Consider the following 25,631-nt stretch of genomic DNA (forward strand, 5'->3'; position numbering starts at 1 on the left):
TCAAGCTTAGAATTTGAGGTCTCGAAATCAAGCATCTGAACGCACACAACTTCATGTGACAAGGGTGTTTTTTTCTTTCATAGTTATCTCGCAACTCCGGCGACCGATCAAACTAAAATTTCCACAGGTTTGGTTTTTTTATGTATATGTTTACATACAACAAGTGAGAAGACTGGTCTTTGACAATCACCAATAGTGTCCAGTGTCTTAAATAAAAAAAATAAAAAAAACCTTTTGCTACTCAATTACTTAGGCACACAGTAATTTCAGTCTAAATTTCTTTTAATGCAAAATTGATGGACGAAATCGTTCCCTTATTGAGATTACAAAAATTGACCGAGGTAGTCAATACTCAAATCAATCTATGTAACGGACAGATAATAAACAGACTTACAATTTTTTTTTAAACCTACAATACAAATTTTTTTTCCCTGAATCTTGATTGCATAGTTCAACAATTATACAAACAGGTAAATTAACCAGGTTTCTCAAAGGGTCCAACTTCATAGAACTGCTTCAAGTTATCTGCTAAGCAGAAATAAAAAGGATACCAGTCACAAATTGTACATGCGACATGGTGGTTTGGCTTGTAACCTTATTCTGCTAAGCATAACTTTGTTGTGCTTAGCTACTTTTTGTGCTTAAGCACTACAGTTCTCTGAAATGGGGCATTGGAATAAAAATGAAAAGGAAACTCAGATTGGGGATTTGGCACTTTCACCATCTTTCATTCAAGGTATTGAAGGCAATTCTGACACAAGAATACTGGTCATCAATATGAACCATAACAGTCTGCAATTAACCACATGTAAGAATATACTCCTCATAGCTGAGTAGTTGACTGAGGGCCGCGCCTGGTTGGGGACTGTATGCCAACTAGGCAAACTAGATGGCGCAAAACAGTCTTGCAACGTAGGCTAAATCACAGTGAGCGCATTTTCTATGGTGTTGCAGTGCCAAAAAAAAAAATGCTTAATGGGACAGGCAAACTAATCAGAGTTGAGTAGTTGACTATAACGGAGGGCTGGAGCCTGGGTGTGGATAGTAGGCCAACTAGGAAACTAGACAGCGCAAAAAAGTCTTGCAATATTAATTTAGGTAGGCTAAACTCACGATGAGTGCATTTTCTATAGACGATGTGACCTATGTTTACATTCAAACCGCCCTCTGTTGACAAAACACTGTATACGTCATGTTTCGCCGGACAAAAAGACACGTAGTCATGGTAAGATTGCATACACTTTCTAGCTGGCTGCCAAAACACAAAGGTTTTGCCCGGTGGTATGCGCCGCATCATGTTATGGTTTTTGAGTGGCGTCAGAGGTCACATCGTCTATAGTGATGCAGTGCCAAACAAAAAATTGAAAGATGCAAACTAATCAGAGTTGAGTAGATGACTAATACTGAGGGCTAGAGCCTGGTTGTGGACTGTAGGCGGTACTCCATAGCTTGGTTGGTGATCGCTGCGGCTGCTGTTGTTGTGGACGATGGCGTAAGGATGTATCAAATGACGACTGGTATGGACTCTGCTGATATGCTGTTGAAAAAAATAATAAACATTGTTATTCTTTATCCTTGATGCAAACTTAGCATTTATAAAATCATTGCAGTATCCGCTGCTAGACATAGGATTCACTGGACAATCTTGGTGGTCTAGTTGGTATGAAACGGTGGTCTACTGTAACACTGGTGTATGCCAAATTTCATAAAGCTGAAAAGCAGAAAATACTGCTCACCAAATTTCTTTGCCAATCAAAAATGAGTGGGATACCAGTTATAAAACCTCATGGAATTTTTGCTGACAACCAGTTTCTGTTAAGCAACATTTCTATGACCTTATCAAGTTGTTATGTTTACGGGTTTAACACAATAGGGCTCTGCAGTTGATTTCACAAAACGCAGTTAGGACAATAACTCATCCTAACTTAGGATTGGTTCAATTTACCTAACATCTATGGAAATGGAACTTGACTCGTACTAAGTCCTAAGATTAATCCCAAGTAAGGACATGTAGGAAGAGTTTGTTGAAATCGACAAGTAATTAAAGGCAGTGGACACTATTGGTAAGTACTCAAAATAATTATTAGCATAAAACCTTACTTGGTAACGAGTAATGGGGAGAGGTTGATAGTATAAACATTGTGAGAAACGGCTCCCTCTGAAGTGCCATAGTTTTCGAGAAAGAAGTAATTTTCCACGAATTTCGAGACCTCAGATTTAGAACTTGAGGTCTCGAAATCAGCCATCTAAACGCACACAACTTCGTGTGACAAAGGTGTTTTTTCTTTGATTATTATCTTGCAAGTTCGATGATCGATTGAGCTCAAATTTTCACAGGTTTGTTATTTTATGCATATGTTGAGATACACCAACTGTGAAGGCTAGTCTTTGACAATTACCAATAGTGTCCACTGCCTTTAAAGACAGTGGCCACTATTGGTAATTGTCAAAGATCAGTCTTCTCACTTGGTGTATCTCAACATATGCATATAAAACAACAAACCTGTGAAAATTTGAGCTCAATTGGTCGTCGAAGTCCGAGATAATAATGAAAGAAAAAAAGTTGTGTGCTTTCAGATGCCCGATTTCGTGACCTCAAACGAAGTAATTTTCCACGAATTTGATTTCGAGACCTCAGATTTAGAACTTGAGGTCTCAAAATCAACCATCTAAACGCACACAACTTCGTGTGACAAGGTTTTTTGTTTCTTTCATTATTATCGTGCAAGTTCGATGACTGTTTGAGCTCAAATTTTCACAGGTTTGTTATTTTATGCATATGTTGAGATATGCCAACTGAGAAGACTGGTCTTTGACAATTACCAATAGTGTCCATTGTCTTTAAATACGCAAAAGATTGCTCCGAGTCATTTGACATATCAACTGTCTTGTACCAGAGAGCATTCAAATCTAACTCGCAAACGGATGAGTGTGTCTTTGAAATGTGGTTCTTTATCATGAGGGTCAACGGTTCTGTTTAACCTATTTTGGTTGACCATTCAAGACTGTTGGCACATTCAAAACCAATAATATACCATTCATCACCGGTTGCTCTAACCGATTACCATTGGTTTAGTCAATGGTATAACGTTCAACAGCATTGGTTTAGTCAATGTATATAGTGTCCACTGCCTTTAACTCGGCTATGGAAGAGTTTGGTGAAATCGACAGCAAGTACATTAAAGCAGTGTGTACTTACCTGGAGACTGGGATAAGTATGGGGGCGGCGCACCGGAGGGTGGGGTACGTAGAAAGACACCGGAGTTAGTGGATACTTGGTAATACCGGGGAGCTAAGAACATGTGGTAACCTGGTGAAAGACAAGAAGAGAAAAACGTCTGTTAAAATACATTACAGAATTGGTTTTGCTAGCAAAAAAGTTGCTGGCAGTGTAAGCACTCTATGTAATCCACAATATACATAAACTGACAAACGAACTGTAGAAGTTTGAGATGGATCGGCCACGAGAGAATAGTAAAAACTGATTACAACATTTGCATTGCATCGATTCCAAAACAAAAACGAATAAAACGCTCACTGAGCGATAAACTCAAAATGCGAAATTAGATTATTTATTTCTCATCAAATATGAAATTTCAGATAGGAATATTTCAAGGCATGTTTTCTATTATCATCATCATTAGACTGTGTAAGTTTTATGTAAATCTGTGATCTTCACGATTTTTGTTTCTTACTAATTCTGTAACGTTTCTTTAATCGGAATGACTTTACTGATTATTTGAACCATAAAAAATGGAAAAAAGAACTGCATGGGCTACATGAAAGAACAGAGAATACAAACAAAGCCCAGGGGCCAATAATAGAGCTGCTTAAGCAAAAAATTTGCTTAAGCACGAAAATAGCTCGCTTATTTTACACATGTTACTGGCCAAAATGTCATGCCATATACATTGCTTATGACTAGTATTTAGCTGTTGTTTACTTAGCATAACAATTGAGTGGAGTCTTGGCCGGTAATCTGATTTTACTAAGCAATGAATTTTTTGCTTAAAGCCATTATACACTTTCGGTAAACAGTATTGTCCAAGTCGCACACTTCGTGTATCACAACTTATATATAAAATAACAATCCTGTGAAAATTTAGGCTCAATCGGACATCGGAGTCGGGAGAAAATAACGGGAAAACCCACTCCTGTTTTCGCGCGTTTCGTCGTGTCATGACATGTGTTTATAACAAATCCGTAATTCTCGCTTATGTGAATTTATATTGTTTTACCGTTTTCTCAAAAAGTTAAGCATTTCATGGACTAATATTTCAAGAGAAGTCTTTCACCATTACCTTCTGTAAACCCTGTAAGTTATTTGTAAATCTGTGACCTTTTTTTTTTTTCTGTACCGAAAGGGTCCAATGGCTTTCAGCAAAATTTTTTGCTTAAGCAGCTCTATGAAATTGGGCCCAGGATAGAGGACCATCTATGCCCTCACAGGGTGACCATTTACCCCATGGGTGGAGAGAAGCAATTATAGTAAAGTGTCTTGCTCAGGGACACAAAGGTCATGACTGGCATTGGAATCCAAACTGTGCTGAACAGACGACACCAGAGCTTGAGTTTGGTGCTCTTACCTGCTCGGCCACGACTACCATTTGATAACTACCCCATTTGGGGGTCTACATAAATACTGTGACCCTGTTTGGGGTAGTCTTCTCCCAATGTGCTTAATGAGTGATTAGTTACATAAGAACGCTACCAGCGACGGCTAGAATAACTACATGTGTAAGGAGCAGTATCCAGTAAGGATAACTACAGTGACAGAAGAGAACCTGAACAACCCTATCCCATTTGGGGTATACATGTGTGTGGATACTGTGACCCTGGTCGGGATAATCTTTTTCAAATGTGCTTAGTGAATGATAACTATCCCATTTGGGGTATACATACTGTAACTCAGTGCCCAATTTCAACCTGCTGCTTATTAAGCACAAAAAGTACCTACATGTCGAAGCACAATTATGCCGAGCAAAATAAGGTAACCAGACAAACGTATAATGGTAAGCACTTTTTTCTGCTTAAAGGCATTGAAAGACGCAGAGTGTCATGGCCGAGTGGTTAAAAACATCAAATTCAAGTTCTGGTGCTGATTCACCAAAGTGTGGGTTCGAATCCCGGTCGTGACACTTGTGTCCTTGAGCAAGATACTTTACTATAATTGCTTCTCTTCACCCTGGGGTATAAATGGGTACCTGCGAGGGTAGAGGTTGTTATTGTGTATGAAAAAGCCACAAGCGCCTTTACAGGCAGCTCAGGGCTGTATACTCCCCAGGGAGCTGAGAAACATTACAGGGATGTTATTACAGGGTTGTTATTGGCAATATAAGAATTTGTTATTATTATTATTTGTATTATTATTTTTGAACACCTTTTCATGCTGACACTTATTTTGATTGATTACCAATAGTGTCCAGTGCCTTTAATGAGTGCTGCTTGGTGAATGATTACTTACATATAAGAACGATACCAGCGATGGCTAGAATGACTATAAGGAGTAGTATCCAGTAAGGATAACTGCTGAAGAGAACCTGAAGAACACGAGCCCATCCTGTCAGCTGCGGCTCTGTAAAACCAACAAAATTAACATTTTAGATATCACACAAGCAAAGTAGAAAATTTTTCTACAAGCAGGCTTTAATCCTTGACTCTAATAAGCATTTGAAACCGTTTGTTATGAAATGCATAAATTTTATATATCGTCACAAAAGCACAGGTAATAATAACGATAATAATATCAAAGTGATAGCGCACGTATCAACCAACAAGGTACTCAAGGCGCTTAGTTTATACAACTGATACATAAAGAGAGTTGAAAGGTATGAATTCTGAGACCCAACTATGTAGCACCTTATAATGGTTTAAAACGTGCTACAACGCATTTAGCAGCCACAAGCCAGGAACACCGGGCGAACCCCTTCTTATTTGATAAGTGCACTGGACACCACACTCTGCATGCTGATCAGAAAACACCAAGGTTTGAACTCAGTGCTCTTAACCGCTCGGCCAAGACACTTCCACAAGATTATAGACAATTTATCTTCAAGCAAGCTTTAATCCTCGACTCTAATAAGTCATTTGCGAGTTAGATTTGAATAATGTCTGTTACAATGACTTGCTTAGTCACAATGTACTGCTTACATTTGAATTTCTCAGACTATAGAGACAGTTGCCATGTCAAATGGTTCGGGGCAAGCTTTTGCTTAGCACCCTCCAGATGAGCAAACCCTAGTACCATTGTGTCATACACGTCCATTCCGAATAGTGTATGGGTATTCACCATCTCTTAACTAAGCAAAAGCTTGCCCCCTTCTCTCTACGATAAGTGCACTGCGTTCTTTTACGTGCATAACACAACACATGGGACCAACGACTTTACATCCAATCAGAAAGATGCAGCAATAATGTCTTGCTAAATGACACAAATGTCACAACTGTGACTCGAATCAACACTCTGCTGGGCAGAAAACCCCTGAGCTTGATAACAATTTTTTTATTTGTATCGAAGGAGCTCGCCGTGTTGTTCCTGGCTCTGGCTGCTGAATGCGCCGTAGCGTTTTTTTTTTTACCGTATAACGTGCTCAAAATTGGGTCCTCAGAATTGATAACTTTCAATAACCTATCTTTCTGTGTCAATGTACACTGTATTATACTAAGCGCCTTGAGCCCATTATTGGTAGGTACGTGCACTATATAAGCCTTGGATGTGATTATTATTATTATTATCATTATTATTATTATTAATATTATTAGTTTCAGAGCATTTTTGTTGTTTATTTACCTTGTGATTTTGCTTGCTCCATCAGCGGAACCATGTTGACCCCTACAGGAATCACTTGTTTCTGACCGGTCAAGCTGTCGTAGAACTCAATCTCGGTCGTCAGTACGACCGAGCCGTACTGTCGGGCTGCCGAGTCTGTGAGTCTAATGGGATAGTGAAGGGTGTTGGCGTTGATGCTGTAGTGTTTGGCCACTTCTACCAGAGAGCCGTCAGCCACTGACACCTGACATGTTTTCGAAAAAGGAAGGAGGGATTGTTCATTCATTCATTCATTCATTCATTAAGTTTTGGTTTATACTTAACAAAATAAAATAATTAATATTAGCACTTTGCACAGTAGGCCTATGCTATGAACGGGTGCATGCAACCATACGGCAAGTGTACAAATTTCGTTTGATAGCGCCCTCTTGTGAATGTGCTTGTGAAGTTTTATCTTGATTGCACTTCTCAATGTTTTCAAGCAGGAAGCACACACACATGGAAAATGTAAAACAAAAACAAAAATATACTTAGCGGTCCTGCCTTTTCGAAAAAGGAAGGAGGGATTGTTCATTCATTCATCCATCCATTCATTAATTTTTGGTTTATACTTAACAAAATAAACTAATTCCCATGGTGACCGGAGGTCAAAGTACAGGAAAATATACAGAGATTAAAAAATTGAAAAATTACTTGTTTAAAAGTGTTTTTTTTAAGACATTCTGGGTTTGTTTTCTTCAAGATTACTTTTTGTTCATCTGAGATCGTTTCAATGTATCCTTTTTTTCAGTTACAAAAGAAAAGACGAAACAAAAAGGAGGTGCCCCCTATAAAGGAAGAGGGCAGGGACGCTGTACTTTGTTTATTTTTTTTTTTGCCTTATTATATAAACAAAAAGGAGGACATACATGTACATTCTCGTTTTGGCAACAAAACCACCAAGAGTATACATGTAATCATGTTCCGTTGAGTCGGTGTGTTTAAATTTAATCACTTGGGTCAGTAAACTAATGGAGCAGTTAATCTTCTTGAGGCAGTCACAGCCTTTCTGGGTCGTTCATGATCCAATTAAGTCTACTGTTTTTAAAAAGGAATTACATTGAGATAACAGGTGTGACTTGCTAAAAGAAATGGATGTTTTATTATAGCCTCTTTCTTTAAAGGAACACGTTGCCTTGGATCGGTCGAGTTGGTCTTTGAAAAGCGACCTGTAACCGTTTGTTATAAAAATCGGTATGGTTAGAAAGATGTTGTAAAAGTATGTAGAATACAATGATCTACACAAATATGCCTCGAAATTGCGTGGTTTTCGTTCTACCTCGTCGACAAACACGGTCGGCCTATTATGGGAGTCAAAAAATGGCCGACCGTGTTAGTTAGCGACGGAAAATGAAAACCGTGCAATTTTGAGTGATACTTGTGTGGATCATTGTATTCTACTTTTAAAACATCTTTCTAACCATATACCAGAGATGCCAACCTCTGTCTCCAAAAAATAGTACTCCAAAGAACAAAAAATAGTATTTTCAAGACAAAAATAGTATTTTTTGAAAACGGCAATTACATAAAAAAAAGAAAAAGACTTACGCCAATATCAACGCCAAAAATCCATCCCGCACAAAACAAACTCATTAAGATCCTGCCCACGCTAAACTCTCACTCGTGCAAACATCGAGCTAGACATGCCGTAACAAACACACACTACACAGGGAATGGTCTTTGTCTGGCGATTCACTTTTTCATTGTACTTAACCGTGACAAGACTGGGTACGCGACAGTCAAATGTATAACTGGTATCATGTTATCTCAACCGTAATGATGCAATCAGCGTGTCTGGAAACCACCCTTGGCAAGTAGACTTGACTCAAGTCCTAATCAAGTCCTGTGCAAAGCCCTTTTTCCATTGCCTAACGCTGCATCCACCAACCAACATTGGACAGTGACCTCGCAGGACTTGAATCAAGTCTACTTGGCAAATACTGCACACAGCATGAAGCACGGACGCATGTGTGTATTATTCGTTGTTATAGTTTCACGGCTGGACTTTTGGCTCCAGTTAGTCAAAATAAACGACAAGCACTCAAATTTGAAGGTTGAATAATTTGTTTTTATTTCCTGAATAACGGTAAATACAATATTTTACATTTTGTGGATGAAAAGGCAAGTTTTATTCAGATAGTTTGGTTGTCAAAAAAAGAGGAAAAAACGTTAGTATTAATTTTCAAAATATCGTATTTCACCATGGGTGGTCGTATTATCGTATTTTACTATTTTTATCGTACAAAATACGACAAAATCGTACTACTTGGCATCTCTGATATACATTTCATAACAAACGGTTTCAAACGCTTTTCATAGACCAACTCGTCATATCCAAGGCAACATGTTCCTTTAATACAGCGTTCCCATAACAAATTTCAACGAGATTTCTGCAGAATTTGGGACAGTTGGCAGCACAAGATACATGTATGATGCGAAAGGAGGGTGTGCATGTTCAGTCACAGGTCTGCTTTGATCATGACGACACAGTCCCTTAAAACATTTTGTTGATACAACTTACCCTCATTGCTTTCAGCGTTGCATCCACCCCTTCCACAATAATGGTCGCATCCTTCTGGGCCAGGCTTAGGGATAGGTGCAAGGGGTGTATATGAGCAGGTGGGTGGAAGGCAAAGGTCACGACCTCTGATCTGACCTCTGGTTGACCCTGGATGTTGCGAGTGACCACTGAGAGGGTAAGGTCGGCCTTTAGGGTCGCTAGATAGCTGGGGGTATGCCGAGACTCGAGCTGGGAAATGCCGCAGAAATAACCACCTTGAAAACAAAATTTTAAGAAGATGGGCGTCAGAGAGAAACACCAAACAGTTAAAATACCTTAATAATAATTTTGTTTTTCTTTACTTGAGTTGAGGATACATTTAAATCCTGTCAGCAATCTTGTCCTGTGGGAGCCTATAGGAGGTCACGCTCAAAGAGGTCAAGGTCACTTGACCCATGTTCATCTGCTAAGAAGGGACACTGGGTTTGTGACAGCTGGAGACAAATCTAGAGGGACAGGGAGGTCTGGGGACAACTCAGCAGCAACATCATTGACCATGGACACCACTCGGAATAGAAGAAATGTAAATTCCCTTTGCAAGATGAAACTTGCCTTGCCCTCTAAAAGAAAACAATCCATGCCCACTAGTTGTAACTTACTGGTTTCTGCATTGAATCCTGAGAAGACATGGAAAAGCTCGCTAGCCTGTACCTTCACCCCCCGATCCTTGAAGCCGAGCTGGCACACCATGGGAGGTGATGGGAGTTCCATCTGCAGGCTGGACAGAAGACTACTACAGTTGTGCCCTGATAAGGGGAGAGAAGCTCTGTATTAAAAGCAGTTGAAACTATTGGGTAATCACTCTTAATAATTATTAGCATAAATTCTTCTTTGGTAACAAGTAATGGGGAGAGGTTGATTGTAAAAAACATTGTGAGAAACGGCTCCCTCGGAGGTACATGTAACACAGTTTAACAGAAAGAAGTAATTTTTCACAAATTCGATTTCAAAACCTCAGAATTAGATTTTGAGGTCCTGAAATCAAGCATCTGAAAGCACGCAACTTCTTGTGACAAGGTTTTTTTTTTTTCATTATTATGTTGCATCTACGATGACCAATTGAGCTCAAAAATTTCACCAATAGTGTCCAATGTCTTTATACAGCTCCATGACATTGAGCCCAGAGTAAATTGGGTCAGTACGTACCTTTCACACTAGACTCTGAGTTGAGCAAAATGGGTATCTGATAACCTCCTTCCCGGGGGACTGTAGTGAAGAAGGAAACAGCCTCTTTCTCAAGTTTGAGCTTATTGATTGGCAGCACGTACACCTGAGATAAGAGGATAACGAGAGCAACATGATAAAATAACTTTTGCTCAAAGTTGTGAAAGGAGAAACACAAAGATACGTAAGAGAATAAAACTGAGAAAAAAAGGGGTTTAAAGTCACGTTGTTTATTGAAATAACATTGGCACTTTTTTTTGCAATGGAAATTTCAACCCTTTTTAAATTTCACTTATATGAAAAAACGTTGCCAATATAATAAAATGAGATATATTTTGCCGATTAAATCTCCAATTTTGTTGTTATTGAAAACTTCACCCATGTTGCCCTGTTCATCACTTATTAAGGAAAACACAGCAATCTTTATAGTTCAATGGTCAAATAAACCACAATGATCTGAGGACCACAGATTGCTTCTTTGAATGCTCACCTCAGAATGAGTGGCAAGATTATTAGCAATGTCATGATTCAGCGTAGTAAGCCCTGGCTTAGCTGCTATGGCAACACCGCTGGCACTATCCAATTGCAGCACAGAGTCCGCACCTGTCCTCCAAGAGCCCCTCTGACCTGTATGAAAGAGCAATTGTGATTGGTTAAATGAAACATCACATCAGGGATAACCAACTGCTTACATGCAACTTCATATTTTGCCCATTCTGGTAAAAACTTCCAAAATCTCTGATATGTCACCACTTGTAACAGCTTCAAAACTTGAACAACTTTTGTTTGTGCTTAAATCTTAAAGACCCAAGTGTCAAGACCTGGGCCCAATTTCTCATAGAGCAGATTAGCGGCCGATTTTGTGCTTACTGTGCGACTTCCATTTCATAGCACAGCTTTCTGTTCACACACGAAAAGGCATGCTAACCTTCCGGTGCTTACTGCACTACAGTGTATAACCTGTGAAATACGCTTGGACTTTACCTTTCTGCTTCAGTAAGAAAAACAAATTTGGTTACCGTTAAGCAGCGCTAGGGCCCTGGACGTGAACTTATATTCTGCTGATCAGAAACACCAGAATTTTAGTCTCTTGCCCTTATAACCACTTGGTCATATTTGTGGACATACTGTACATAACAATAATAATAGTAAAACTCATCTGATGGGAGTTGCTTTTAATTAATTAATTTCCTTCGGTTTTGTTTTTTCATTCTAATGACTTTCTTGTTGGCGCCTTGAGCATTTTCAATGGATATGTGCGCCCTATAAATGTACATTATTATTATTATTATTATTATTAAGGTATTCGTAAAGCGCTCTAACTAACAGGGGAAAGTACCACAGCGCTGTACACACAAAATAAACAAAGAGCAAAGAATAAATAAAAGCAAGCAAATCAGTTGAACAGGTGGGTTTTGAGAGATTTCTTAAAGGCTGCTAGTGAGCTAGAGTGGCGGATGCTGTGAGGTAAATCATTCCAGAGTTTGTATAACTGATACATGTACTTCTCTGCTGACTTTCTACAGAAATGACCTACCCTCTCCTGTTAATAGTGGCGACCTGAAGCATATCACATCACCAACCGTAAAGCCTTTACTGGGCTCTACCACGCTGCCAACGGGGATGTTCACGTAGTCCTCAATCCAGGGGCTGTTCTTATCCCAAACCTAAACCAATAACACATAATCAAACCCTCATAATAGGTTACAATAATAGTTTCAAAAACATGGTAAAACACGTTAAAGGAACACGTTGCCTTGGAACGGTCGAGTTGGTCTTTGAAAAGCGTTTGTAACCACTTGTTATAACATGCATATGGTTAGAAAGATGTTGTAAAAGTAGAATACGATGATCCACACAAATATGCCTCGAAATTGCACGGTTTTCCTTTTACTTTGCGAACTAACATGGTCGGCCATTTATGAGAGTCAACCCATAAATGGCCGATGGTGTTAGTCGACGAGGTAAAAGGAAAACCATGCAATTTCAGGTGATTTGTGTGGATCATTATATTCTACTTTTACAATATCTTTCTAATCATATGCATGTTATAACAAGTGGTTACAAACGTTTTTCAAAGACCAACTCGACCGATCCAAGGCAACGTGTTCCTTTAAGGAGACCGCCAATATGTTTATTGAGGGTCGCTGGTTCAAACCCAGTAAAGGAGTAAAGAAGTTTGAGGTTGTTGTTTGAGGTAAAACAAATTATTATTATTATTATTATTATTATTATTATTGTAGCACAAATTGACTGGGTAAATCTGAAATAAATAGGGGGCCAACAAAGACAAATTTGATAGTTTTGTAATCTTAAGAGCTCGCAAACGAGCAAGTGTTTACGCACTAAGCACAACACTCAACATACATGTATGACAGGTCTTTATGCAAGGGGGTACATATTTCAGATTATTATTATTATTATTATTATTATTATTTTTTTTTTACCATTCACACCGATGTGTGTTAGCGCTGTTTCAAACAAGTCACAGGCATATTACTCAGGTGGGATTCGAACCCACGACCCTTGCAATTCTAGAGCAGTGTCTTACCAACTAGACTACCGAGTTTATCCGGTAGCTAGAGGCATTTTGAATCCTATGTTTTGGCAGCGGATATTGCAAAGATATAATAGATGTTAAATTTGTATCGGGGATAAAGAATATCAATTTTGGTTTTTACCCAAACATTTTCAGAGTTTTGTTTACAAGTTACTTATACATGTCACAGTCATGAATAAAGCTTACCTTGAAGATTGTGCTCCCTGAGTGGGTTGCCCTGGCAACAAAAGTTCCATTGTCTGGTCCTGCCTGAAGTCGCAACATGTCAAATCTATTAAATAAACGGGGAACAAGTGAGGGGAGGGTGGAAGGGGATTAACAAGAATATCAGGTTCTTATAAACAAGGAAGGAAATTAAAATTTTAGATGTTGAAGAAAAAAAACCAGAGAAATATTAGAGGGACACAGTCAACAGGCATACAACTGCCCGTTGAAAAAAAACGAGGAAACTTTTCAAAGGCACAACGCAAGTGCGGAGCGAGGCAGCCGAAACGCCACAGGACATGATACCCACAATGGTACCCTAGAAAATGTTGAGGTTTATTATGCTCTAAGGTGCATTGTTAGCATGTACTAGGCTTATTTTACATGATTGTAGGTGTACACTGTTAATGCCAGGCATATATTAGGCTAATAAAAAAAAAAAAAAAAAAACCACACAAAAAAAACGTGGAATTCTACGGAAACGCGGAAGAGTTGCATGCCCGAGTCAAGCAGGGACTGAAAATCCAAACCATGTAGCGCCCTGGTGTGGGGGGTCCTAGAAGTGGAAGGCGAACCAACCACTCCGCCAACACTACCATCTGAAATGACACTGCGAAGGGTCACATAATTATCCATATAGGACTACTATATAAAAAGGATTTGGGTACTTTTTCAAAATGTCCATAGATTTACATTAAACTTACAGGGTTTGAAGATAATGATAGTGGAAAGCTTCCCTTCAAGTATTACGTACTGAGGTGCTGTAGTTTTTGAGAAATGAGTAAAACAATGTCATGAAAATCTGTTTGTAAATGATTAAAATAATTTTCGTCTCATGAGACGAAAATTATTTTCATGAAATTGTTTTTACTCATTTCCCAAAAACTATAGCACCTCAGCACGTTATATTTTCAGGGAAGCTTTCTACTATCATTATCTTCAAACTGTGTAAGTTTAATGCAAATCTGCAGACATTGTGTTTTTTGTCCTACAAAAGTTACATAGACCCTTTAAATGTTGGAGCACATGGCAAAATAAAGGATGACACATGATGCGTGTTCAACCAAGCAAAAGACCGGAATCTGTGAGTCAGACATACATGTACACGTATCAATTAAATTTGGGAGCATCGCGACAGTAGGTGTAGATACATGAGATATTACACAAGAAAGAATGATAGGTAGTGTGTTCAAATCAAATGACTAGCACACGTATCTGTGAGTACATGTAGGTATGCACATTCAAACCGGGGACGAACAAGTTTAACAGTTTGGGAAAGGTCTACAGTTGGAAAACATGTACAAAACCAATGGGAGCAGTTGCAAAAATGTTAGAGTACACTGTACATGTATAAACAAAAGAGGGACAATAGGACGTCCACGGTTACAGGGGTATACATGTACAAGCTTGTAAGAGTGAGTAGGTAATGTGCACAGACCTTTTCGCAAATACCGGGGCGCGCGCGTAAAGCTTGGAATTAGGTGCATTGTGGTCTAGCTGGTATCCAAATTTGATCCATATATATCCCACAATGCACCTCATTCAACAGTCTGCGCTTGCACATTGGTATTTGCGATAAGGTCTATGTATACACCTCCAAACCAGGGACCCACACAATATATAACAAATAGGACATTAGTGTCAATGGATTGGGAAACGTCCACTATTGGAAAACGTGCACAAAATAATTGGGAGCTGTTGCAAAAAAAAAAGAGTATAAACAAAAGAGGGACAATAGGGAGGTCCACAGTTACATGGGTATACACTTGTACGTGACAAGCTTGTAAGAGTGAGTAGGTGAACGTAAACACATTCAAACCAGGGACCTACACAATGTACGTGTACAGGGCTGTATGCTTCGTTTTTGAAAGGGCAAGGGCACCAAGGCATTTTCTCTTTGGCAAAGGGCACCCTATGAGGAAATTGTACATTTCTACTGGAGCATTTCAAGGGCACCAAGGCAATGGCAAGGGGCAACGGAGGCAATCGCCTCCGTTGCCTCTGGAAGTACCAGGCCTGCGTGTAACAAAAGAGGACATTAGAGTCAATGGATTGGGAAAGGTCCACTATTGGAAAACGTGCACAGAAGAATTGGGAGCTGTTGAAAAAAAAATATATATCTAAACAAAAGAGGGACAATAAGCCTTTTTGAGGTGTGGCGGACACAATGCTACAACACTATAGGGTTTGGGTAAATTTGTGCGCATTGACCGTGTGTTATTCTGTGAAGTGCGTAGTTTAGGCAACGCAGCGTTTACACGTAAACCTTATGACCACAAACATGGTGAGCGTGGCATCAGTCGCTGCGTGTGACGCGCGCGTATCATGTCCGCCATACCTCAAAAAGGCTTATAGGAGGTCCACGGTTGACAATCTTGCATGAGTGTGGTGTATACATACCTGCTGATTCTGTGTTGCAGTACTGTGTTCGTTGCTTCAAATCTATCCCCGAAGTTGTCATAGAAAGCGACTGCAAAGGACAGCGTCATGCCAACTGGGAATACTCTCAGCTTCTCGGCTCTAGTTGTGAGTAGATTGGTGGCAGAATAGATAGCCATGTACGCCACAGGCTTCACCTACAGGTATAAGGGAAATACTAATAATAATATAATAGTGGCTTCTTATATAGCGCGCATATTCATCACTCAACGACCTAATACTCCTTCTAAATACACGTAAATGTAGCACCACGTAATGGTGTCGCGGTGCAATATGCTGCCAATCAAATTCGGAACACCGGGGTGAGCCCCTTTATCTTTTTGATAAAGTGAACTGGGTTCTTTAACGAAAATTACCGGTGAACAACAAACGGGACCAACGACTTTACGTCCCATCCGAAGGACAAGGCATTTTGTAAGTGTCTTGCTTAAGGACGCAGGTGTCTCGACTCTCGAACCTACACTCTGCTGATCAGAAACACCAGTGTTTGAATTCGGAGCTCTGAACCGCTCGGCCACGGCATTTTATTCTTTTAAGGGTTTGGGTACTTTTGGCACAACACAAAACAAAAACGTACAAAGATTTACATGTACATTCAGCTTAACCGGTTTACAGATAATGAAAGCAGGAAGTTTCCCTTGAAATATTACTCGCTGTAGTTTTTGAGAATGAGTAAAACAATTTCTTGAAAATTAATTGAATATGTCGGTGGATTTGGCCCCATGACCTTACACAACAACCCACCTTGACCAACAAGACTAGCGTCTGGTTGACTCCGAAGCTTTCATACGCAGTGACCTGCACCGATGCCTGGCCAGTCCTGGCACCGGCAGACACTAATCCCTGGCGATTTACTTTCACCAGGGGCTCGTAGTCTGAGGTCAAGATGACGAAGGACATCCGTGCCGAGCCATCGCGGTTGGTCTTGATGTAGGCGACGGTGTCAGGGGTCATCAGAAGCTCCTGGTGGCAGGAGCTGGATAGCTGGAGCTTCTCAAACACCTGTTCAGAAACATGATTAATAATAAATATTCGTAATACCCAAACCAGTTTCGCTATTCGTATTGGTGGTGAGCATGCTACGTGGTGGTGTTTAATTGGCTGATAAAGACACAGCTTGCGCGCAAGCTAATGTATGGCAATTTACGCGGAACGTATTTAGTAACCATGGTAACAGCGCGTAATATAGTTATACACGCGCGCTCACACAGCCCAACACGCACCAAAAATAACGTGAACAAGGATTTAAAAAAAAAGGTTAAAACTTCAAAATTTCACTATGAAGCAGATTGTCTATAATTGTAACTTCGCTCGCTTTTTAATAAAAGGGCATTTATAAATGTAAATAAAAGAGTAGTGACTCTTAACAATACTACAGAGGGAACTGAATTAGAGTACCTGAAGTTGGATCTCGTCTATCAGCAAGTTAGTGGTTATGGCCTGTGTTGGGGTAGCGGGGTGAAACGTGGCTCTCAGCTTCAAGGAAGCCTCTCCAGGGTTCAGCGTGTGAATCCTCATGGCTACATTATGCTCCGGATGGCTGGACACACCTTGCTATAAAACACATAAATGATTACAAAGTTAGGGTGTGTTCGTTTAGCTTCCCCGTGTTGACCTGGCAGTGCTCACTCGGATGAGCCCCTGACAAGAGCTAATCAAACGATCACTCACCCTCTCGTGATGACGTCATGCACCTGGGGCCAGCCCCAAGTGACCTACTCCACAAGGGGCACTGGCATGACTGGGGGCTGGCCCGGATGAGCCCCTGGTATGATGTCGCAGCTATTCAAACAATTCGGGGGCAGACCAGGGTCGACCCAGGGAAGCTAATTGAACGCACGCTACAATGTATGTACCAGGTACATGTATTATACAGGATTGGTAGAGCTGACAAAAAGTCTCAAACAGTGCTCATGTTCACCATCCTTTGTTGTGACAAGAACATGCCATATCTGATAGAGCCTTCTCCGTATATGGACTTAAAAATCTCTGGAATAAACTTCCCAATCACATCAGGGACACAACATCATTCAAGGCACTTCTGAGAGCCCACTTGTTTCATGAGGCCTAGCATCAATGACTTTTTTTTTCTTCTGTGCCTCAGCACCTTTAGAGCACAGAGTGCAGGTTTGAGTCCCTGGCATTACACAAGAAGCCGAAGCTTATAAACGGAATGCCTTAAGCACTGTTAAGACAAAAACATATATATTAAAGATACTATGTGACTTCACTCACCCGTTGGAACACCGGTTCAACACTGACCACATCCGGGTTGGTAACCGTCCAGTGAAACTCCAGTCCTGGTACTACATTACCGATAGTGAACGGTGTGACGTGTTCATTGATACCCATGGCGTATACCGGCATCTCGGTGTTGGACTGTAAGCGAAGGAGAGGGGCGTGGATCTTGATTCCGTGAAGACGGATGACGTATACATCAATGATATCCTGTGGAGAAAGTCACAAAACTTGTTTATTTATTTATTAGAAAAAGGGAAGGTACACGTTTGGTAATTGTCAAAGACCAGTCTCAATCACATGGTGTATCTCAACATACATGTACATACAATAACAAACCTGTGAAAATTTTAGCTCAATCGGTCATCAAACTTGCGAGATAATAATGAAAGAAAAAACACCCCTGTCACACGAAGTTGTGTGCTTTCAGATGTTTGATTTTGAGACCTCAAAGTCTAAATCTGAGGTCTCGAAATCAAATTCGTGGAAAATCACTTCTTTCTACGTCACTTCAGATGGAGCCGTTTCTCACAATGTTTTATACTATCAACCTGTCCCCAGTACTCGTTACCAAGTTAGTTTTTATGCTAAAAACTATTTTGAGTAATACCACTAGTGTCCACTGTCTTTAAAGCCATTGGACCTTTTCGGTACAGAAAAAACCCTAAAAGTTCACAGATTTACAAATAACTTACAGGGTTTACAGAAGGTAGTGGTGAAAGACTTCTCTTGAAATATTATTTCATGAAATGCTTTACTTTTCGAGAAAACAGTAAAACAATACCAATTCTCGACAGCGAGAATTACGGATTTATTTTAAACACATGTCACGACACGGCGAAACGCGCGGATACAAGGATGGGTTTTCCCGTTATTTTCTCCCGACTCCGATGACCGATTGAGCCTAAATTTTCACAGGTTTGTTATTTGATATAGAAGTTGTGATACACGAAGTGTGGGCCTTGGACAATACTGTTTACCGAAAGGGTCTAATGGCTTTAAGTTAAATATACAGTTTACTGAGGGCCACTTAAAAAAATGCTTTTAGCTAAATAATGCCAGTCATTCTATCCCAATGTAAATAATTCATAAAAATTTAATCCGCACATTGCTTTGTGTGAAGTTATCTGTGCATACCTGCATACAACAAAGCACAACTATTCCCCCAAGGACTGTGAGTTACGAGAACAGGGAAATAGGCCCATCTTCCGATCACTTAGAGACATGAGGAGGGATAGGCGTGCTCTAGACCATTTCATGCCAGTCCATATGTTTTATAAATGTAATACACATTTTTGCAACCACTATTTAAGTAAGTTTCCCACCTCAGGAGCTATTTTCCGAAAAATGTGTGCCCGCGATGTATTGGCGTGTCTCTAGTTCATGGTGGAGCAAATCTCATGCACTAGACTACATGTACATGTATATAGGTAACCCTATGTGACCGTGCTCAGCCAACCAGAATACAGAACTAGCAAGGGGTGTGTTATTATTACATTCAACTGTGACAGCACAACCGCATGTCTTAAATATTTTGTGGCGTGTCATGGCCAAGAGGTTAAGAGCACCGGATTCAAGCTCTGGTGTCTGACCAGCAGAGTGTGGGTTCAAATCCCGGTCGTGACACTTGCTAAATGTGCGTAAAATTGGGGACGTACATGTAGTGATTTCTGCTCTACCGGCCAGGCTTCGGACAGATGATACCCAAGCCTACATCAGTATGTACTGTAAAAAGGGGTACCCCTGTTTCAGCCCTAGGAGTAGGTAGCAACGGCCTCTGGATAAAAAGAATTGTAGCCCACACCTTTAAGTGGCCTTCAGGCCTTGTGTGTCTGGCAACATGATTAAAAAAAAACAAATAATAATAAATGATCGTGAAGTTGATGCCTTACCTGTGAGTAGACAACGGGTGACCCAGTCTCTTGATCATACCCGATGGCTTTACCCGTCACCCTGCTATGACCAAGTGCCAAAGCCTTGAGTACTCCACTGGTCGCAACGCTGGCAATCTCATAATCACCGATACTGAACTCAATCTGGGACTGTGGCTGGGGACCACCGGTACTCCGCACCTTGGCAGATAAAAAGAAGACGACAAGTCAAATAATGTGATCAAATAATTTACAATAACAAGTTTGCGAATGCTCAGGTGTGGCGACATTTATCATTAAAGACTTTGGACACTATTGGTAATGGTCAAAGACCAGTCTTCTCACTTGGTGTATTTCAACATATGCATAGTTAAACTAACAAACCTGTGAAAATTTGAGCTCGATTGGTCGTTGGAGTTGCGAGATACATTGTAACTATGAAAGAAGAAAACACCCTTGTCACACGAAGTTGTGTGCTATCAGATGCTTGATTTCGAGACCTCAAATTCTAAACTTGAGGTCTCGAAATCAAATTCGTGGAAAATTACTTCTTTCTCTTTCACTTCAGACGGAGCCGTTTCTCACAAGCCGTTTCTGATTGAGTAATTACCAATAGTGTCCACTGCCTTTAAGTTTGGGGTCACAACCTGTAATAATCATTCTCTTTTCTATTTTAGCTTCAAAGGGTCTAGGTACTTTTTGTAGGACACACAAGTGGTTAGACTGTAGGACTTGCAATCACAAGGTTGTGGGTTCAAATCCCCAGCTTACCACTGATTTCACAATGACTAGAATAAATACTGTTGTCTAGTTACTGAATCACAATTTCTTGATTTGTGAAATTCATAATCCTTTAGAGGTTAAACCAATGTTTGCATTGAGAGTTGTTGCCAGCTTGGTGTTGACATGTTATATATCCCCTTGTGGGAGTTTGCCGAATTCCCTCGATGGGAAGATCATCTAAACAAACAAACACATCCCAGGTCAAAATTCCAGTTGAACCTAGTTATAACTGGGGTCAACTGGTTCAACTGGATAGTGATCAAACTCGTCCATTTTCCATATTAACCAACTGGTTTGACTAGGTTTAACTGTGTTCAACTAGGTTGAAATTATAAACCAGTTGGTCTCTGTCCATTTTCCATATTAAACCAACTGGTTTTAACTGTGTTTAACTATTTTATCAACTGGTTTCAACTAGTTCCAGTTAAACCCAGTTTAACTAGGTTCAACTGGAATTACGACCTGGGATTGTCTAGAGATTTACATGTATCTTACATGGTTTCATGAAGATAATGGGTGCGTTCGTTTAGCTTCCCCGAGTCGACCCAGGTGTGTGGCAAGTTTTTTTCCAGGACGAACGTGGGTAATTATCTGCACACGTTCGTCCTGAAAAAGAAAAAAAAAAACGCCACACACCGGGGTCGACCCAGGGAAGCTACAACGAATGCACCCAATGATGGTAGAAAGCTTCCTTAAATATATTTCTTACCCTTGAAAAAAGTCATGACTTGTGTCACAGTCACGACTTAATATTGTCAATGCTTGCTCTGATTAAGCTTGGACGATATCGAATTATTTTATTCACCATATATCGCCGATAATATATCGCGATATTCGATATAAACGCAATTTAACTAAATTTGACATAATCAGTCTTCAAACTCCCAGTGAAAGAGACAGTCATAGCATAAGAGAGGTGTTATAATGACCTATTCTTCTGGTTTTACTCCAAACCTATGGGGTTCAAGATGTCTCAGCTAGGAAATACATGTACATCGCGATATTGCGATACTTAAATCGCGATATTTCGATTGAAACCAAATCGAACTGATATCGAAATCGCATCCAAATTAATATCGCAATATTCGATAATATTGTGATATCGCCCAAGGTTAGCTCTGATACATACATGTACATTATTGCCTCAAAAGAGTTTCTTATTACCATGGTGCATATTCCAACGTGTACTTCACATTTCAACCTGAATTCTACCATCTTGCAAATGTAGCGATCACTAATCTTTGATTCTGTGTTGAAGTCACTCATGACTCTGTGTTTTAACACTCATGAATCTAGATTAACTTACGGCAAACACGCCTTCTCACACTCTGCTGCTGAACTTTGGAACACTCTCCCAATTAATGTACGAAATCTTCTTGTGTTGTTACTTTTAAGAAAAAACTTAAAACGTATCTCTTTCCTCAACAGTAGATTTATGATTTGTTTCCTGCAAGTGTTAGTTTACCTTTTTCTTTAATATGCACTTTGATCAAGTTTTGGAAAATGCATTATAAATACCTTTTCTATTATTATTATTAAGTCGCACGTGAATTTCACTTGTCATTGTTGCATCAAAAGAGTTGCTTACTGCAATGTTGTCCGTACTTCATATTTCAGCATGAATTTTACCATCTTTCGCCCTCAACGGGTACAAAAATCTATGGTTTTGACTAGTGCGACTAGCTGATTAGCGTCAAAAGCGCAACTAATTAAAGCGCAACCAGTCAGGTACAGTGAACCTGGAACTCACCTGGAACTCAGCACCAATCAAGAGGGTGATGTTTCTTGGTGATAGTTGCAGAGGCGGGAAAACCTACAAACACACAATCGGAAATGAAACATTTGTAAAAAATCATAGAGCGGCTACAAACTGCAGGGGGATTTCACAAAGATTATTATTTTTTTTTATTTTTTTTTTTTTTATTCCTCTTATATTGTGACAGTTTCTCAAATTTACTCTAGTAATTTATGTAACTCTTCATTTTTGGTTTATGTTGCTTTTAATTTTCCGTTTACATTCTTACATATTGACGCTTAGTTTATCTTATATATCGTAACTTTGTATGGTGAACAATGTACGTGTAATGTGATTTTACATGTATGCTCACTTTGTTAATTTGTTTGTTCTTATCGCAGGGCCATAGTGGACACCAGTTATTTTTGTTTACTGATTTGGCATCTCGGTGCAGCATCATCGTCCTAAGCTCTCAGTTGTTTCTTGTTGTGTTGAGTCCTTCTTCAGCTGAACTACAAACATTAAGTCTCCTCCTGCCCATGCTCTTGTTTCCATCAATGGGTTCTCAAAGAACTGGGGAGCACTGTACGGTCAGCAGGAGATGTTACACAGGTCACCGGGCTAGCCGGGCTGTTTGAAGTTCTCATCCTTCCTTTCCTGGAAACCAAAACTTAGAATCTGCCGAGATCCGAGTATTGTCTGTCCTTTCGTGTGGAATTCCAATGCTTTGCGGTTGGGTACAATGTGTCATCAAGATGAGAGTTGCGTACGTGCAATTTTTGTTTTTTTATCTATGCTATTTTTATCAATATTGTTATCTTGTAATGCCACATTATTCAGCTTCGTGCTGCCAGTTGGTTTTTTAATAAAAATGAATGAAATGAATGAATGAATGTAAGGTTGCATTTATAAACAACTATTGTATAAACCCGACCTCAGAAGACTTGAGTCATTCCACCAGAGGTCTCAACGCTCAATCCTCGGCATCCAGTGGTTCAACTTCATCAGTAACATCGAGGTCACCCACAGGACAGGACTGCCCACCATCAACTACCAAATCCAACGTCGCCGCACCGCCTTCTTCGGTCACGTCGCTCGCCTGGCTGACAACATCCCAGCCAAAAGTGCTCTGGGCATCGCCGTCGATTCCAGGCGAGGTAATCCACCAGGTCCCGACTGGAAGAGACCCTGCGGTCGTCCCAGGTCATCCTGGCAAGAACAACTGGGTCGGCCCAGCGTGATTGACGGCTTGTGGGACGAAGCTGTAGGACGTGGACACAGGAGATTGGCGCGACGGACCTTTGCTGTCTATGCGGACGATTGATTGATTGATTGTATAAACCCAAATTGTTAAAGGGTGTATACTTTTTGAAGGACAAAAAACGCAATGTCCACATATTTACATTAAGCTTACACAGTTTGAAGATAATGATAGTAGAAAGCTTCCCTGACAATATTACGTGCTGAGGTGTTATACATGTAGGTTTGGGGAAATGGGTAAAACAATGTCATGAAAATTATTTTAAGCATTTACAAACGTATTTCCATGACATTGTTTTACTCATTTCTCAAAAACTACAGCACCTCAGTTAGTAATATTTGAAGGGAAGCTTTCCACTATCATTATCTTCAAACCCTGTAAGTTTAATGTAAATCTATGAAAAATTTTTGAATAAAAAAAAAACTTGAATTCTTAACATTATTATTTTACCTGAATGTCTCTGACTTTGCTGGATACAGGAAGGCCAGTCTTAGATGCAGCCGTAAAAGCCAGACTACTGAAACCCAAAGCACCTCCATTGACTGTGTAGTAAGCTGTGAATTGGTCCAGCACCTTGCTTGTATCAGGTCTGGGGAGAAACAAAACCAGTGATAAGGTTATGGAAATGTAAAATTGAAAGAAAAAAAAAACGGAAAAAACAAAAATGTTGAATTCACGCAATGAACAATGTTGGAGAAATAAATCAGTGTTAAACTTTATAAAAAAAAAAAAAAAAAAAAAAAAAAAGGACTGAAAAAAAAAAAAAATCAATGATAACTTATAACTAAAAGTAAAACTGAAAAAAAATAAAATAAAAATAAAAACCCAGCTGAGGTCTTTAAATTAAATTCAAATAAGTTAGTGAAAAATTACTTCTTAAAAAAAAAGACGTTTTCACACTGTTTTATACTCAGCAGCTCTCCATTACTCGATACAAAGTTTTCATGCAAACAATTATCTGGAGTAATTTATGAAGGGTGTCCAGTGCCTTTAAAGACACTGGACACTGTTGGTAATTGTCAACAGACCAGTCTTCTCACTTGGTGTCTCTCAACATAATAAATATTATGCGTAAAATAACAAACCTGTGAAAATTTGAGCTCATTCGGTCATCAAAGTTTCCAGTTAAAGGCAGTGGACACTATTGGTAATTACTCAAAATAATTATCAGCATAAAACCTTTCTTGGTGACGAGTAATGGGGAGAGGTTGATAGTATAAAACATTGTGAGAAACGGCTCTCTCTGAAGTGCCATAGTTTTTGAGAAAGAAGTTATTTTTCACGAAGTTGATTTCAAGACCTCAGATTTAGAACTTGAGGTCTCGAAATCAACCATCTAAACGTACACAACTTCGTGTGACAAGGGTGTTTTTTCTTTCATTATTATCTCGCAAGTTCGATGACCGATTGAGCTCAAATTTCCACAGGTTGGTTATTTTATGCTTATGTTAAGATACACCAACTGTGACGGCTAGTCTTTGACAATTACCAATAGTGTACACTGCCTTTAATAATGAAAGAAAAAACACCCTTGTCCTGTTGTCACACAAAGTTGTGTGCTTTCATCGGGTGCTTGATTTTGAGACCTCAAAATCTAAATCTGAGGTCTTGAAATCGAACTCATGGGAAATTACTTCTTTCTCGAAAACTACGTTACTTCAGAGGAAGCCGTTTCTCACAATGTTTTATACAGCTCTCTATTGCTATTTACCAAGTTAGTTTACAATATGCTAACAATTATTTTGAGTAATTACCAATAGTGTCCACTGCCTTTTAGTAGAACAAATATCATGCCCCAAAACAAGAACATTTATAAAGGTTATGTGAAGGAATCTTTAAGACCTCTTAAGACAAAAAAGGGAACAGAACAAAATAGAAAAAAAAAAAAAAAACACAAACACCACGTAGGCAGCAGGCTAGCCTTGCCTACTTTCTCCATGGAGTAACCCAAGCCGGATTGCCTGGTTGATGACAGATACGAGAGACTCGGAAATGAAGCCTCTTCCAT

General features: G+C 39.6%; 1 protein-coding gene across 1 annotated transcript; it reads right to left on the reverse strand.

Annotated features, from left to right (window-relative positions):
• Nucleotides 1–1,291: 1,291 nt before the first annotated feature.
• Nucleotides 1,292–25,631, reverse strand: LOC117299630 (nuclear pore membrane glycoprotein 210-like). Its single transcript, XM_033783179.1, has 18 exons — nt 25,554–25,631; nt 24,074–24,337; nt 22,378–22,440; nt 19,866–20,045; nt 17,971–18,183; nt 17,134–17,289; nt 16,480–16,737; nt 15,697–15,872; nt 13,279–13,363; nt 12,070–12,199; nt 11,023–11,159; nt 10,515–10,638; nt 9,968–10,114; nt 9,330–9,583; nt 6,791–7,013; nt 5,465–5,575; nt 3,200–3,310; nt 1,292–1,537 (listed from the first exon to the last, which is right to left on the reverse strand). The coding sequence occupies exons 1-18, from the start codon at nt 25,629–25,631 to the stop codon at nt 1,398–1,400; spliced, it is 2,850 nt and encodes a 949-aa protein (XP_033639070.1). The 3' UTR covers nt 1,292–1,397.

This window comes from Asterias rubens, chromosome 14, assembly GCF_902459465.1.
Source record: "Asterias rubens chromosome 14, eAstRub1.3, whole genome shotgun sequence".
In the NCBI taxonomy this organism is placed as follows: domain Eukaryota; kingdom Metazoa; phylum Echinodermata; class Asteroidea; order Forcipulatida; family Asteriidae; genus Asterias; species Asterias rubens.